The sequence below is a fragment of the Callorhinus ursinus genome, unplaced genomic scaffold, assembly GCF_003265705.2.
Source record: "Callorhinus ursinus isolate GAN/ISIS: 27379988/994484 unplaced genomic scaffold, GSC_fseal_2.0 scaffold11, whole genome shotgun sequence".
NCBI classification, from domain to species: domain Eukaryota; kingdom Metazoa; phylum Chordata; class Mammalia; order Carnivora; family Otariidae; genus Callorhinus; species Callorhinus ursinus.
The window spans coordinates 40,423,395-40,439,440 of NW_027397073.1; the positions used below are offsets into that span (position 1 = coordinate 40,423,395).

The window sequence follows — 16,046 nt, forward strand, 5'->3', positions numbered from 1 at the left end:
GTTTGCCTCTTAAGAATGGTACTAGGGAAAACAAAGAATGGATTTCTATTCCATTTTTACCTTCCATATTGTGTGAATTTTTACAACAAACATTTTTAAAATGATATTTTAGAATGGATACCTATTCGGGCGCCTGGGTGGCTCAGTTGGTTAAGCTACTGCCTTCGGCTCAGGTCATGATCCTGGAGTCCTGCATCGGGCTCCCTGCTCAGTGGGGAGTCTGCTTCTCCCTCTGACCCTTCCCCCCTCATGCTCTCGCTATCTCATTCTCTCTCTCAAATAAATAAATAAAATCTTTAAAAAAAAAAGAACGGATACGTATTCAAAATATAGGTATAGTATTTTAATGAATAAAAGTAAAATGTGAGGATTTTTGGAATTTATAAGAAATTATACCACTCAAAGGTTAAAAGTAACTATGGTAAGCTGAAGTTTTGAATTCAAATGGGATATCGTCTCTGCTATTTTTAATATATTTAGGACAATCTTCACTGGTGTGCTAGGCAGTTAATTTTCTCAAGTGACTGAATATTTGGCAGTTGAAATGTTGCCATTTACAGTAATCCACAAGGAGGACATTTTACCTTTAGGTTGCCAAAACTCTTATAGGTAAATACTCTATCTAGTTTCTAGGTTTTCTGGTACCTCTCAACTAACTCCACTTGAGACAATCAGCTTTCAATATGCATGGTGGGCCAAACAGTATTAAGCTTACAGTACATTCCAAATACCTAAAATTGGTAACTTGAGTAGAAAGCAAGCAAGGCCTGTATTTATTTCATCATATATAAAAAGGGAAAACAATGCTTGTTTAGTGTTCATTTATTGTCAACAGAAGCTCTTGAAGATTATGGTCACAAAATAGATCACCTGGAAGTGATTTCTACTAATGACTTTAAAATAGGTTTAAAAAAAGGGTGGGGGGGTGCCTGGGTGGCTCAGTTGGTTGGGGGTCTGGCTCTTTATTTTGGCTCAGGTCATGATCTCATGGGTCATGGGATAGAGCCACATGAAGGGTTCCATGCTCAGTAGGGAGTCTGCTTGAAAATTCTCTCTTTGCCTCCCCCCCCACTGCCACTCTCGCTCTTGCACCCTTTCTCTCTCTCTCTGAAATGAATAATAAAAAAAAAAGTCAGTATAAACAGAAGTGGATGAGATTGTCCTTCAGAGCAGCCTGGCTGGGAGGCTAAATCTCCTCCCAGTACTCCTGCCACCACTGTACAAAGTATTCTGGGATTTCTCCTTAGGAATCTAAAAAAGAGCTGGTGTGTGAGTTACATGGGAAAACCTTTCTCATTTCTTTGGAGTTTCTCCGTGGGTACGCCAGATTAGAGCTGTCGCCACAGTTGAAGGGAAAGCCGGTATGGAGACTCTTCATGCCTTTCTGTCCTGGATGCTTTTCTATACTTAATCTCTTACATTCATGTTGAAGTAGTACCTTCTTAGTTTGGCCTCTCATTGTTTGGCTAAGAATGATCTGGAAGTCAGTATATTCTTGTTTACTTAATAAGATGGATTACTTACTTGCATTAGAATTTTCTTCTATTTGTCCTACAAAAGTAGACATAGAAAATACTGGAGGGTTGTCATTTATATCCAAAACCCTGACTCTGAGCTCAAGAGGCCTCTCTAAATCTTGACCCAGTGAATTCAGAGCCCTGCAATAGATCTAGGAGAGAAGATAAGAATAATTATTTGGTGCCCAGATATTTATTAAGTTCTTACTTTGTTTGGACACTATGCTAGGCACTGTGGGTAACCAAAAAAAGTAAGACATATTATTTCCTACTAGAATGTATGTAGCAGCAGTACTTATAATCAATAAGGGGAGGCAAACACAAACTCAAAATACCATTTGAAAAAAAGTAACATGATAAGTTATTTAAAAGAATAAAAATAGTATGACATCACAGGAGGATGTAATGATTGAGAAAGATCTTGAAAGAGAATTTCAGCAAGTGTAACTGGTATTTGGCAAGATGTTCCAAGCAAAGGGATTTATGTGAGGAAAGAAGCAGAGTAATGAAAATGCATTGTTTGAAATTATGGGTAGGGGCTATTGACTTTGAGGATGGGATAAAGGAGAGTCACATGGGGGCTTCAAAGGAAGCTAGTATTCATAAGGTAGGTGATGACTATGTGGGTGTTCATATTATTATTGTTATTATTATTATTATTTATATATGAAGTGTATATAAGTATAATGTATATAATGTATGCTGTTTTACCTGTGTAGTATATTCATATAAAAATGCGTTGTGCTTCAAGAAAGCTAAAGGTTGGCATGCTGACCTCAAGAGTTTGCTGTTAAACATTGTCAGAGGTAAGGCAGGAATATAGATTGGGAATAGAAGACTAAGGAATTAAAGTAGCTTAGGCAGTATGACTGAAAGCACAAGCATCCATTCCTATTTGAACATGTTTGGGGATATGGATGGATGGGGTTTTAACTGAAGAGCCTACAAGATCAAGGAAGGTTTTCTGTATTTCCTTTGTATTTTAAGTATTAACAAGTGTTGACCATGATGATAAATGGAAATGGAAGCAGGCAAGGAGCAAGCAGAAAACAGATGATAAAACAAAGTTGATAGAATAAGGTTCTTGAAGAAACGGGTGATTATGGAACAATGGATACCTCTTGAGGGTAAGCTGTGGGAAAAAGCAGAAAATTAATTCTGTTTTTGGATTTACAGCAGAACATTTCTGAACCAGGGGAGAGAGAATTGTGGGAGTGTGTGATGGAAGGCCTCAAACTTTTTAACGAAGTTGGTCATCATGTCAGCTGCTTAAAGTGGAAATGAGGTTTGAAGTTTTATCATGGTCGCTGTCAAGTATTGAGGTATGATTCAGTTAAGGATGGATTAGACTATTTCCAAAGCACATTCTGAGCTCAGGTGAGCTGGAGCAATGTAGATTTATAATAAAATATGTTTACTCAGAAGAGGCTCTCTTAGTGGCTCAGAAATCGTCACTTGAGAGCTAAAGAGAACCAATATTCTCAGGTGAATTAAAGAAAAAGAAGTAAGAGTTAGGCCCTTGCCCTTCCAAACAGACATTCCAGCTTGCCACCAGGGACAGACTGAGGCTAATGTTTTTGCTAAGGCATTTCAGCAACGCATTTCTCCTAATCTCTTCGTTTCTGTTGGGTCATGAGATGCTCATGAATTGAGACAACCAAAAATAATTTTGGGATTTCTGAAATCAAATCAAATATGATCTGAACTTAAGGTATTCCAAAAATAATGTAAGCTTGAACATATATATTGACGTGGAGCCTACTTACAATGAAAAACGGGGTGACCTCTCGATCAACTATGGATGTGATATTAATTTCACCAGTTTTTTGATTAATGATGAAGATTCCATAAGGTGGCTGATCAATTCCTACTCCAGAGATGCGGTATGTAACTTGCTGGTTTACAGCACAATCTGAGTGAATCTGCAGAGAGAGCGCAGGTGAAAATATTACGGAGAGCGAATAAAAAGTGTTAGGTGTGATTAACAACAGCTACCTTTCTCGAGAACTGTCAAATGTAAGTACCTGTTATCTTTTGGGAAATGCTGGAAATAGTTATTTTTCTAGTTACAACTCTAGCATTTTCCATAATAACTAGCAATGTAATAAAAGAAATTCAATTTCTATTTCTACCAAATAAGAAAAAAATATCATTTTAATAAATCCAAGACTAGGCAGTCATCATTCATTAATTCATTTATTCATTCATTCAACATTTACAATTGATCATATTATTTTCCTGCTCTGTACTAGCCCTGGTGCTAGAGTAAGGAACTCCTTGCCCTCTTAAGGAGTTTACCAGTGTTGTCATTATATAACTTTGATCTCCCGATCCAAAAATTTTTAAAAATGTAAAGTTTTAGAAGAAAATTTTAAGTAGATTTATGTAGTTGGCAAGAGTCATCTGACTCTGTGTAGAAGCTCTTAATTCTGAAAATGGGGAGGATGTATTATCAGAAAAGTAAGGAAATTACCCCAAATAAGTGGTTTATAGAAGCTGGGATTCTTTCTTTGAAATGAAATATTGTATGACTCTAAGCGAATCTAACTGGGGAGTCTCTCTATATCTGTCTGAATGTGTGTGTGTATTTGCGTATGTGTCTATGTATGTATATATATCTCTGTGTGTGGGGATGTACTTGTGAGCATATGTGTGTGTGTTTGTACAAAGGAAGACAAAGGGAAATGAAAGGAAAAGAGTATGAAACAGGGTACATTGTGAATTCTTATTAAAAAAAGCCAAAAGTAGGAATTCAATTCTAGTAGGTCAAGGAAGAAAGAATACAGATTAAAATAGTCCCTCTGAGTGTGCTGTTAAATTCATTATTTAAATCACTATATTTTTCTACCTAGAATTAGGGGTAAATTATGATCATGTGTATTTATTTTACCTATGAGGTGCATCAATGTTTAACTGTTTACCCCAGTGCCTAAATTTCTTAATTTATCCTTTTCATGGCTTCAGTTTTCATAATCTGACTATAGTTCTGTTTTGTATCATAACTTCTCAGTGAGTTATATTCATAAAATATTTAAGAGACAGGTTCTTTCGATATTTAACACCATCCATTCTGGGTTTTTTTTTTTAAGATTTTATTTATTTGACAGAGAGAGAGAGACAGCGAGAGAGGGAACACAAGCAGGGGGAGTGGGAGAGGGAGAAGCAGGCTCACTGCTGAGCAAGGAGCCCAATGCGGGGCTTGATCCCAGGACCCTGGGATCATGACCTGAGCTGAAGGCAGATGCTTAACAACTGAGCCACCCATGCGCCCCTCCATTCTGATTTTTGATTTTACACTTTGGTGTTGGTACTTACTTTGGCGATTGGATTCCTCTTTGAATTGTCTTCACCTTCACGACAGGCTGCAGCGAACTTGATCCATTCACGTTTTTGCCTCCTGATTGAATGCCACTTGATGGTGCCATTTTTGGTGTTGTAATCTCTTACCTTGAATGGGCACAATAAAGTAGTGATATCTATTAACTTTTATTCATAATTCACATGCCACTGAAGGTTTTGGAGGAGAGGGTAATTGTAATATCAGAAAGAGAGGATGTTTAATTGGGAAAACGTGATTTTGATAATCTATTAATTTTAGCATAACATTATATTTTTACTTATAAGGATGAATTTTCTTTGGAAAATGTGTTGTTACTCTCAAACCATTTTCCTTGTTTTTAATTTGGAAAAGATAGATTTGCTTTATATTACCTGGATTCGAAATTCACTGTTAACTTCCACCACCACCTATAAAAAACAAAATAATAACAACAGTTAATTTTTATTAAGTGCTTTATAATTCATGTTATCCAATCATTTTAAAAAATTAAATAAATCTTGTGAGTAATTAGAATTATTCTATCAGTCTGGATAGCAGATGGATCTGGCTTCTCTCTCAGGTCTAATAATGATGCTATGGATTTCTTTTCTTTTTGTCTTTACTTTTCAGTTATACCCTTCTTTTTAATCACTCTTATTTTTTAACCTCGTTTTCATTCTTTGCCTATGCAGATACTTGTTATGATATGAACTAGGATATTGAACTCAGAGGGAGTGAGGGTTGGAAATTTAGACTTTCTTTGTAAGTCTTGTGCCTAAGGAGCTAGAGATACTCTGATGTTATTCAGTGATACTCAGTAGTAAGTTATAATACTTAAACTTCTGACTATAGTTCCAGGATCTGACTAGCCATCAATGGAAATAGAAAAAAAAGTGTTCTGGAGTGAAGAAAGGGCATGAAACAGAAAATATCTGAAAAGTTTCAGAATATTTGCTCCTTCATATTCTAATTCTAAATGGAAGATTTTCCAGTATTTTTGAAAATCTTAAGATGATAGATTTACTTTGAAATACAAGAATAAAAAGTTCTAAAATAAAAGCAAATAATTTCCTCTGTAAAAATGAGTTCCTGCAGATATAAATGCATCCTTCTATAGTTCCATAGTGAGGAGAAGAAATTGTAGGCATGTAGGGACAAATTAGTGGGTAAGCAACTTCCATTAGTCTCTTCTCCAGTGTTAAACAATTTCCTTGCCCAACAAATGAGCTACTCAAGCAGAGGTCTGCCTTGTTTCAACTTGGCCTCAATCTTTACATATGATTTGTAGTGAAAAATCAGGATAATTTAAATTACTTTTCTCTAAAACCCAAAGGCATTTCTAAGAAGACAGACATCTATATATCAAGTTTAATATGTCAATATACTTAAGACAGAGTAAAATACCTATCTAAAAAATTAGGTTTAGGGGTGCCTGAGTGACTCGGTTGTTAAGCGTCTGCCTTTGGTTCAGGTCATGATCCCGGGGTCCTGGGATCGAGCCCCGCATCGGGGTCCCTGTTCAGCGGGAAGCCTGCTTCTCCCTCTCCCACTCCCCCTGCTTGTGTTCCCTCTCTCGCTGTATCTCTCTGTCAAATAAATAAAATCTTTAAAAATAAAAAAATAAAAAATTAGGTGTAGATGTGAAGGTTAATTTGCATTTATTTTTAACTTGCACTTGGAGTCATTAAAGAAGGTGTAAATCCTTAGTTTTTATTTATCCCTAAATACAACATTTTCAACTATTTGAATTTTTTCAGAATTGCAACGTATGAAAATTATCACAGACTTCTTCTGTGTCACTGATAGAAGAAATTTTAGCTTGCATTTTAAAAATACTAATAAGAGTAATTTCAAAATATAGTAAGTTACTTTTTATAGTTTTAATCTCACCAATAGATAAAAATAAAATTTTGGTTTTCAAGGACATATTTTTCAAAAATTGTTATAATTGATAATTCAGGAAAATATGTATTTTTTGGTTAATAAGAGTATTGTAAAGAGATTTTTTATAGGAATTATATACTCGGTATATATTTAATGTTTATTATTATTATCACTGTTACAATTCACTAAATAGTGACTAATTACTAGACAATGTATTTAGAGAAATCCATGCATTCAGTCTTCAAATAGCTGTGGTCAATACTGTAATTTCATTATCTCCATTTTACAGATGAGGAAATTGAGTTTGGAATACTAATTTTTGGCTAAATATTACCCAGTACAATTCAGCCTAAATTTGTGCTTGCGGTATGGGTTTTACAGTGAAATGCAAGATAGCCTATTCCAACTAAATTACTAATAAAATATACAGCAGAGAATTGACATTACAGCTTTGAGAATTCAAACCATTCTGATTTTAATCTCATCTCGTGTTAGCCTTACAATTAAGAATGTTCATAATGTTCATAACAACAACAACAACAACAATAACAATAATAGGGATTCCATGAGGAAAAGAAGTAGATGGAACAAATGGTTTGGATGAGTAACTGAAATGTTATTGTTGAGTCCTTCTCAGGTGCAGAATTAAGATAATGTTACTTCTTGCTACCTATGAAGTCATGAACACTCTATTCTCTCTCATTTGTGGGTGTGGAATGGGGGTGTAGGGATAACTTCTTCGTCTCTTTGGAAGCCATTTCTTCATAGCTCCAGAGTTGTGTAGGCATCTGTTATCTGTCTTGCACTTAAGTGTCTTGCACTTGCACTGTCTTGCACTTCTGCACTGAAGTGTCAGAGCCTCCTGTTTGTTTTGGAGAACTATGCCAGATGACTAATAAACCTTCCAACTTTATGAAGCTGGTCATTCTTTTTCCCATGAGAGGCAATTTAGGCAGAAGACCAAGTAAGTTTCACCATAGTGTCAGTCTCCCAATTGAATTAGTAATTAAAAAACTGCCAAGTCTGCTTAAAAATATGTTGTGATGACATAGCCTTATTGTCTTTTGTTCAGAGCCTAGAATAAATGGTGAAACAAAGTCACTCTTGGACTTTCAAAGGCAAAATAATGAATAAAAAGATTATTTGGTAGAGTCAGAAAGCTTTCAATGTACTTCCTAAATTCTCAAGCCTTAGTTTTCTCATTTGTAAAATGACAGGGGTAAACTAAATTATACACAGCTACCTTTCCAATTCTAACACCAAATCCCTGTGTGCAGTAGGAAAATATCAAAGTTACTTGATCATGGAAAAGGCATGATAAAACTGTGGGTTTAAACGATTACTCTCACCACAGGTTGTGGAAAGAGGCAGAATTATAGGCCATGAGTAGTGGAGTGTTCCACATCAAAACAGATCAGAGATAAGGCAGAGAAGAAGAGGAGCAGTGGCAGTGGTAACAGACCAGGAAGACCAAGGGAGAGATTCCACACAATTAAAATTGATGTGGCTTGAGAACAAGTAGGACATGGGAGTCAAGAGAAGGAAGAATCTCAAGTGATGGCAGTTTCAAACTAAGAGATGAGATTTAGCAGGTTAGAACACATTGGCTCTGAGATGCTACAGAAATAGCCAGGTGAAGGTACTTAGCAATTTGAAATATGTCTCAGCACCATGAACAAATAGTTCAGTCCTCATACACAGATTTGAGGGACATCTGCTCAGGTAGAACAGTTTAAATCATGGGAGAATTTGAAAACCCTAAAGTAGGGAATACAACAAAGAAACAGCCTGTGCCTGAGCATGAAACTAGGGGGATTCCTACAGTGATAGAATAGAGAACAATGACAGAAACAAGCAACAAAGAAAAAGAGAAGTAGCCAAAGAAATGGGAGGACAATATAATGCAATATCACAGATGTCAAAGGAAGGGAGAACTGAAAGAGAGATGGGATGGGAACAAGTGTCAGATGACATAAAATACTTGAGTAGAGTGAATCCTGAGGTTTCCTGTGACCTTCAGGAGAATCCCTTCAGTTCCATGGAATGAGTCCTTCCTGACTGAAAGGGATTGGTGAATAAAATGGAAGGGGAAAGGACATAAAGATGGCCACCTTTCCAGGAAATTTGATTATAAAAGGAAACAAAGATGGAATGGTAGAATGAGATCTGGCATACAAAGAAATATTCTGGGAGAGGGAGACATGGATTTGTGAAGGCAAAGAAAGAAGAAAGTAGGAGATTTTGATTAGAAAGAGAGGTTCAAAAATAGAGTATTTGGTGGAAGTGTGATGGAGAGAGCAGAAGGGAACAAGGAGGAAGAAAAGACTCTGAAGACAGAGGGTAAAGGAAGAGAGGAAGGATGGAGATTAAAATCCATAGCCATGAGAGGTAGTTGAAGGACATCGTTTGATTGATCAAGACCCTGTCTGTAAAGATAAGGTTATTTTCTGTCAATCAGGGGAGCAGTTTGGATTCCTAAATGAGTTGAAAATATGTACTGTGGAGGCTCGTGATGGAGATTCACTTAGAAATGAATACAGGCATTATTAGGCTGAGTATATCTCATCTCTCTTGCCTACTGGGTGTGTCCCTCTGTGCCTCCATTTCCTCGGCTGTTTATGAGACTAAAGCCCTTTCTAATTCAAAAATTCTGAAAAAGTAGTGGATATAATTCACTTGAAGTCCATCCTCAGTGAGTCTGTCCTTCACTTCTATTTGAAGAGCCAATCCACACATAAAAAACTTAAAAAGTCACAAGACATATGCTAATTTCAATGATTCTCTAATTATATTCATTTTTAGGTTTTTTTTCCTTTGATACTGAGGTTTACATTTCTTTGCAATTAATAAAATGGTCTTAAAAGTAATAAGTAATTTCAATGAGGAAAACCTCTTGTATATAATAATTGGGAGTTGGTTTTCCGTAGCCACTCGCTGGCTGTTAAGCATCAAATGCTGACGTATTTGATAAGTGTATTTTACATCACAAGGATGAACTTGAGACAGAGCCAAAATATAACAATTTGCTTCTTTTTAAAACCTCTTTTGTCTTTGTATTACTATCAGTTTGGAGTTGACAGTACCTTGATAGATTGATTTTTCTTATTTGCTCATTGGTTTATTTATTTATTTGACAAAAATATGTATTGAATGTATATTATGTGGATTAAAGACCAGATTAAAGGGCTTAAGCTCTAAAAAATACTATGGTAAACTTAGATGAAATGTAAAGTAAATATAATAAAACACCATAAAAATAAGTGTTAAGGAAATTCAACCTGATTATTTCTATGTTTAATTCCTTGATGATTTTTTGGAACGTGTAGGGGAAGAGAAATATAAACTATCCCCAAATTGCCTTCTGATGCCCCGACTTTGTGGGATTAAACATCTATTGAGCAATCTTGCACGGGTGCAAGACACTACGAAAGATACAAAAGTGATTCAGACACAGAATCTGCCCTCAAATAACTTATAGTCAAGTAGTTTTATGAGCAACCAGCAGCCATTAATTTGTGGAGATGTGGCTTTTCATTAGACAAGTGTAAAAGGCTGCACCCTATTCTCATAGACCAATAGAGAATATAGATCGGCAGCCAATGGCATTTAAACTACTTCGACCTGCCTAAGTCCTTTAAAGGAATTTGTGTGGCAAGCATAACCAGCAAGAGTGGCATGTCCCAGCACTCTGTAGGGCGTTCCCTCATTGACAGAACCATAATAAGTAACTGCAAAGCCGAGCATGCTTTCTGCTTATTCGTTAGGCAATACCTGTTAGGACATGGGGATACTCGGCACCAATGTCCTTGAAGAATGTATAATGGAGAAAGATTTACCTGAAATTAAGGGCTCTGGGTATAGACAAGAGTGTTTTATTTTTTACACTCATAAGCCTTGTTAAATAGGTGAATCTTGTCCCTTAGGGGCCAAGCCTTCAAATTTATCGAGACAGCATTTCTCAGTGGTTTAAGTTTTTCTATTACCTAAATCAGGCATCGCAAAATGCTTTACTCTGTGGCAACTCAAACCAATTAAATGATGGTAAATTTGTAGTCCCTGTTTTCACAAAGGTGCAAGAAGATGCTGATCCTAAATCTTCAGTGAAATAATAAAGCTTTTAAGAATACATGTAAATGAAAATGATTTTCCTTAAATACAAGTTGTAAATTTTGCTGGAACAGGTGAACAGAAATAGTTCCATTTTCTATAAAATATTTTACTGACTTACTATTATCTATAATATATATTACTATAATATATGCACAGGAAAGCATAAAGAATCCTCTCTCTTGCTAGTCTTCTGTTTGGTCTGTACTAGTTTTTAGTTCTTCTCTTGCTTCTCTTGCATCAAGAAGCTTGATTATGGGAACTTAAGATGTCTGGTTCAAGTAAGTTGGCGAACTATGTAATGAAGTATGTATTTTTTCTGTGTATTTTAGTCTGAATGCTGAGAAATATTTTGAAACCTCCTGCTTCTATCCTAAATTATTTCAGCTAAGTCAAATTGTGGAGCTGGTTTATCAGGTGGTCAGAGGTTTTCTTTTGAAAGGAAATATTAACCATGGAAAGAGCAGAAGCTAAGCTGGTATGATAAACTGTACAAATTGGATTATTCTTGGAAATCAGTAAAGACAGGTTTACTTGTTCTTTTAAGATAAGCTGCAGAAGTTAGCCTATAAAGAAAAAGACACCTTGAATTTGTATTGATTTGTGTTGACTAACTGAATCTGGCAAAGTTGCAAGTAATTTTCAGAAATCATTAGAACTATAAAAACTCTACTGCTTCTGTTTGCTTTCCTACAGTGGCCTGGCCATACATTATCTCACTGTCACAACCATTCACAGAAATTTCTTGTGTATAGTACCTAGGTGACATTGTTCTCTGGTCTAGAATACATTCCACATCCCCCCTCCCCAATACACTAATTTCATGGAGACAGAAAAGAAAGGAAAATAAATGAGGGGTCAATAACATTTCTTTGGCTTGCAGTGTTATAACAGGTATAAGCCCTTGTCTCTCTAGGAGCCTTGTCTAAAAATGAAATAGTCCTGTGACCATCTTGCTTGTTTTAAGAGCAGATTCTTCTGCTTTATTCTCCCCGATCTAACTCAGTAGTTGAACACGGCCTAAAACTTTCAGGTATATTAAGCAGACTATACAACATACATGTAAATAGTTGGCTGCTCAGCTCTCAAATGGATTTGCACGAAAGATATTACCAGTTTAAATGTCTTAAAGGTCTTTAAAATTGTCCAAGTGTGCTCCTTAATGTAGATTTTCACTTATTATAGACTTTGAGCAGAGAAGAATAAAGACTTTACATAGATTTATTTTCTTTCCTTTTCTTTTGGTAAAAGCGAACATTCATAGTGAGGCTAGCAGAAAGGTAAGCGGAAGAGCTTGCCATAGTGGTAGTTAATTTTCAGGGAAAAATATTTTATTTTATTTTTTTAAAGATTCTGTTTATTTATTTGAGACGGAGAGAGAAAGAGAGAGTGAGCGAGCATGAGAGCATGAGCAGGGGGTAGGAGCAGAGAGAGAGAGAAAGAGAGACAGAAGCAGACTCCCCACTGAGCAGGGAGCCCATTGCGGGACTCTATCTGAGGACCCTGAGATCATGACCCAAGTCAAAGGCAGATGCTTAACTGACTGAGCCACCCAGGCACCCCAGGGAAAAAAAATAATTTTAAAGCAAAAATAGATTGTATAACTCCAAAGTACATTTATCCAAATCATCTGGTAAAATCCGTAGTAAAAATAAATGATGATTTTTCAAACCTTAGAAAGTAAAATGTTTTACAAAAAAAGTTACAATAATATGAAAAAGAAACATTTTAATTCATTATAGAGTAAGTTCTTTGGAAATAATTTTCATCAGAGGAATGAGAAACTTGTGATTGATTCCAAAGTAAAATATGGCAACAAACAAAGGATCCACAAACAAAAAACCAAAACTATCCAAACTTAGACAATAAAGCACAAATGTCCAGAAACCTCTCTGTAAAGAAGAAAGGTCAATGAGGATACATGATTTTGATAAAATGATACATTTTATGAAGAATAACTAACTAGACAGTGACTATTTAAAGGAATTTCATAGGATGTAATTAATTAGGAATAATCATAAAAATAAAGAAATAAGGTATTTTATACATTTAATGAAAGCACATAAGCATCTGAATAAACTCTAATCAACTGAAGCTATAATAGGTCTTAATGGATCAGATTTACATGAAATTAAAAATAAAAGTATTTGATTACCTTGCAATATACAGATGTTCCTACATTTAAATAACATAGTGTATACTGCTTGTTATTCCTTACCACATCCCAAATTATGATAATAACTGATCCTAAAGATCCATTAAAATGTCCATGATATAGGGCTGGTCTTTGAAGCCATATTGGAAATAAAGCTACCAGCTTATTGATGCTTATTTGTAACAAATCCACTGGTATAACCTCTCTTACTTAATAAAATGAATTCAAACTAGCCAGCATACATTGAATCAAAGGTCTAACTTGTTATTATATAAACCCAGCAATCCAGTTCAAAAATTAAGCAAGTAGAAACAAATATGAGGGGCACCTGGGTGGCTCAGTCGTTAAGCATCTGCCTTTGGCTCAGGTCATGATCCCAGGGTCCTGGGATGGAGCCCCGCATGGGGCTCCTGCTCAGTGGGAAGCCTGCTTCTCCCTTTCCCACTCCCCCCTGCTTGTGTTCCCTCTCTTGCTGTGTCTCTGTCAAATAAATAAATAAAATCTTAAGAAAAAGAAAGAAGAAACAAATATGAACCACAGCACTACATCCTGCCAAACTGGAGGGCGATTTACCTGGCACTTGCCTCTTGAGATTACATTAACTTTACTGTGAGAAAGACTATGATTTCAAAATTTCCAACCTATGTGAAATTTGATGCAGCACCTTAGTTATCTCTAAAAAGAGAAAATTAATAATGTGTAAGGGAGACAGTGATAAAGCATCACATTACATTTGTCTAAACATCAAATATACAACTTTTATATCACAGTCATTACTGACTTTCCAGTAGTAAGAACCAGTATCATCATAATTATACTTACACCTTAATTATAGCTATTCCTTCACTTATTATATCACTTATAAATCTCCTGTACCACCATGTTTTTTGAGATTAAAAAAATGTTTTAAATAAAATCATAGTTTAGCAGTGTGGAGCTTTTGATATTAGTGATAAGGATCCCAACCACATATGGAACTGATGAGTTTATTTGGATTGTGAGGCCAGTCACACATCACTATGGTTTAAATTTATATGTATCCTGTTTTTGTGTTTTAAAATTACAGTATATCTGCCAGCAAAGATACCTAAAGAATGGAAAAATGTTTAAGGTAAAGATCAGGACACACCTGTGATATTAGCTTAAGAGCCCACCTACAAAAAAGAATTTGAACAACAAAACTCTAGCAAGTGGTGATAAGACTTTCCCAAATTCAGTATTTTCCCAGCATGACTTAGCACTGACTTCAGTGTCAGAGATGTGATATGACGAGTTAACTCTGATGCGTTAATATGCTTGAGTCTTCAATTAAAGAGAGAAACCCTATTTAAAAATCTAGTTCATAAAATCACCTTGTCATTAACATAAACTTTTAATGGGTTTAGGTTAGAAATAACACTAAATAACACTTTCTAAAAAGTTCTCCCTTGTTTCCAATAAGCATGGTTAGAGGGTTTTGAACAGAATCCACTTACCAGAAAAATGAACAGCCCTGCAGCAGTTTTAAAAGAGTGCCAGTCCATTGCAGCTGGGTTCTCCTACATCCAAGACCGAGGGAGTTTTGTTTGTTCTTCTCTGTTCTTTTTCTTTCCCCCAGTCAGCTGGTGTCTGATTAAAATAATTTCTCAGTAGATGTTCTTACATGCAGGCTTTGAGGTGTTTCTGCCTTCTCTGGGAGAAGAACCGAAGCTACGAAGCTACGTATAACCTGTCTAGATCCCCACCCTAAAAACTTGGGCTGGTCTCACTGAAATGCTTGACAAGATCATCATTGCTCCCAGGTAAAAGCTCAGGGACACACCCTTCTTCCAGCTGAAAGGCAGCTCTCTGTGGGGCTGGAAGGTTCACTCCTTTAATGAAGGTTTTCGGTGTCAGGAATTTAAAATGATCAGAGGTATGGAGAGTCGTACAATTGAAGGGGCTTTGCCCCCTATGCTCTATTTACAGGGTGTTACGCTTCTTCTCTCTTAAAAAGTGTAGTTTGGATGCTGATATTATTCAAAGAGGATTATCCAGTTCATATTTATAGCCAGACACTCAGATCAAAATCAAAAATCATAAACTGTCCATTTCAGGGGATGTTATGAAATATTCAGTTATTTTCTAAGCTGTTATCAAAGAAACAGAAAATTTACTGATGTTAAGAGTGAGGATTTTTTTAAAAAGTATTAATTCAAACAAGCAGAACTATGCTACTTACAATGATAAGGTCCCCTGCGTAAGTCACAGTTCCTTTAAATGGACAGCCTGAGTCCAAGGAAGCCTCTATTTTTTTCTCTGAGTATCTTCTCTCCCCAGTTATTTTTCTCTCTTTAAGATTCTGCCCTTTTCAAATGTAGTAAAACAAAATTTAAAGTATCTCTAAGCCAGATTAAAAGTAAAAATCGGAGCCACCAATTAAAATCTTGTTGATCACTTTACAAATGAAGATCGGTGTCTGAAATGCTAATGGGAACATGGAAAGCTGCTCTGCAGGTGAGGTGGGTGAAAAGTCAATGACGAGTCCCAAGCACAGAGCCAAGAATCTGGATAGTGAGCCAATTAGAACATGGGCAATGCACTGAAGAAATGGCTGCCCACACACATGCAAATGGGAGACTGGATGCAGCCCGGAGATTACGAAAAGAGTGACTCTCACAAGGCAGCATTTGAAAGTGTTTTGGGTTATCCTCTCTTCATCTGGCTACATCCAGTGTAAATACTGTGAGTGGCGGGAAGTCTTGAAATGGCAGTGTGGAACAAGAGAGCCATCTGATAAGACGTGAATTGTGGTCAAAAAGATCCTAACCACGTCCCACAAAAGGAAGATGTGTCTGAGGGTCAGAGGCTCTACAAAATTGTCATTTCATGACAGATGTGTGGAAAAGAAGGTTACTCAACAGTGGTTTGCAATTTCATGCTCTTCTTCATGGAGCTTAGGGAGAAGGAGCTACGATGCCTATATATATAGTTTCAGTGACTAAGAATGCTTATGATAAGAACTGGTTGGTATGAATTAATGAAATAAAAGGAGATGGTCAGGCCAAATTTCTCTTAGTGGAGTAAGATAGAATGTAAGTATCGA

General features: G+C 36.1%; 1 protein-coding gene across 1 annotated transcript in view; it reads right to left on the reverse strand.

The window, feature by feature from the left end:
* The window catches only part of DSG1 (desmoglein 1), a 31,843-nt gene extending 17,277 nt beyond the window's left edge, over positions 1–14,566 (reverse strand). Inside the window, exons 1-5 of the mRNA XM_025886802.2 lie at positions 14,458–14,566; positions 5,229–5,264; positions 4,833–4,964; positions 3,284–3,439; positions 1,525–1,669 (exon numbers count right to left, since the gene is read on the reverse strand). Of these exons, the coding sequence (XP_025742587.2) occupies positions 1,525–1,669; positions 3,284–3,439; positions 4,833–4,964; positions 5,229–5,264; positions 14,458–14,505 (517 nt within the window). The 5' untranslated portion in view covers positions 14,506–14,566. The remainder of the gene's footprint in view (positions 1–1,524; positions 1,670–3,283; positions 3,440–4,832; positions 4,965–5,228; positions 5,265–14,457) is intronic.
* Positions 14,567–16,046: the final 1,480 nt, after the last annotated feature.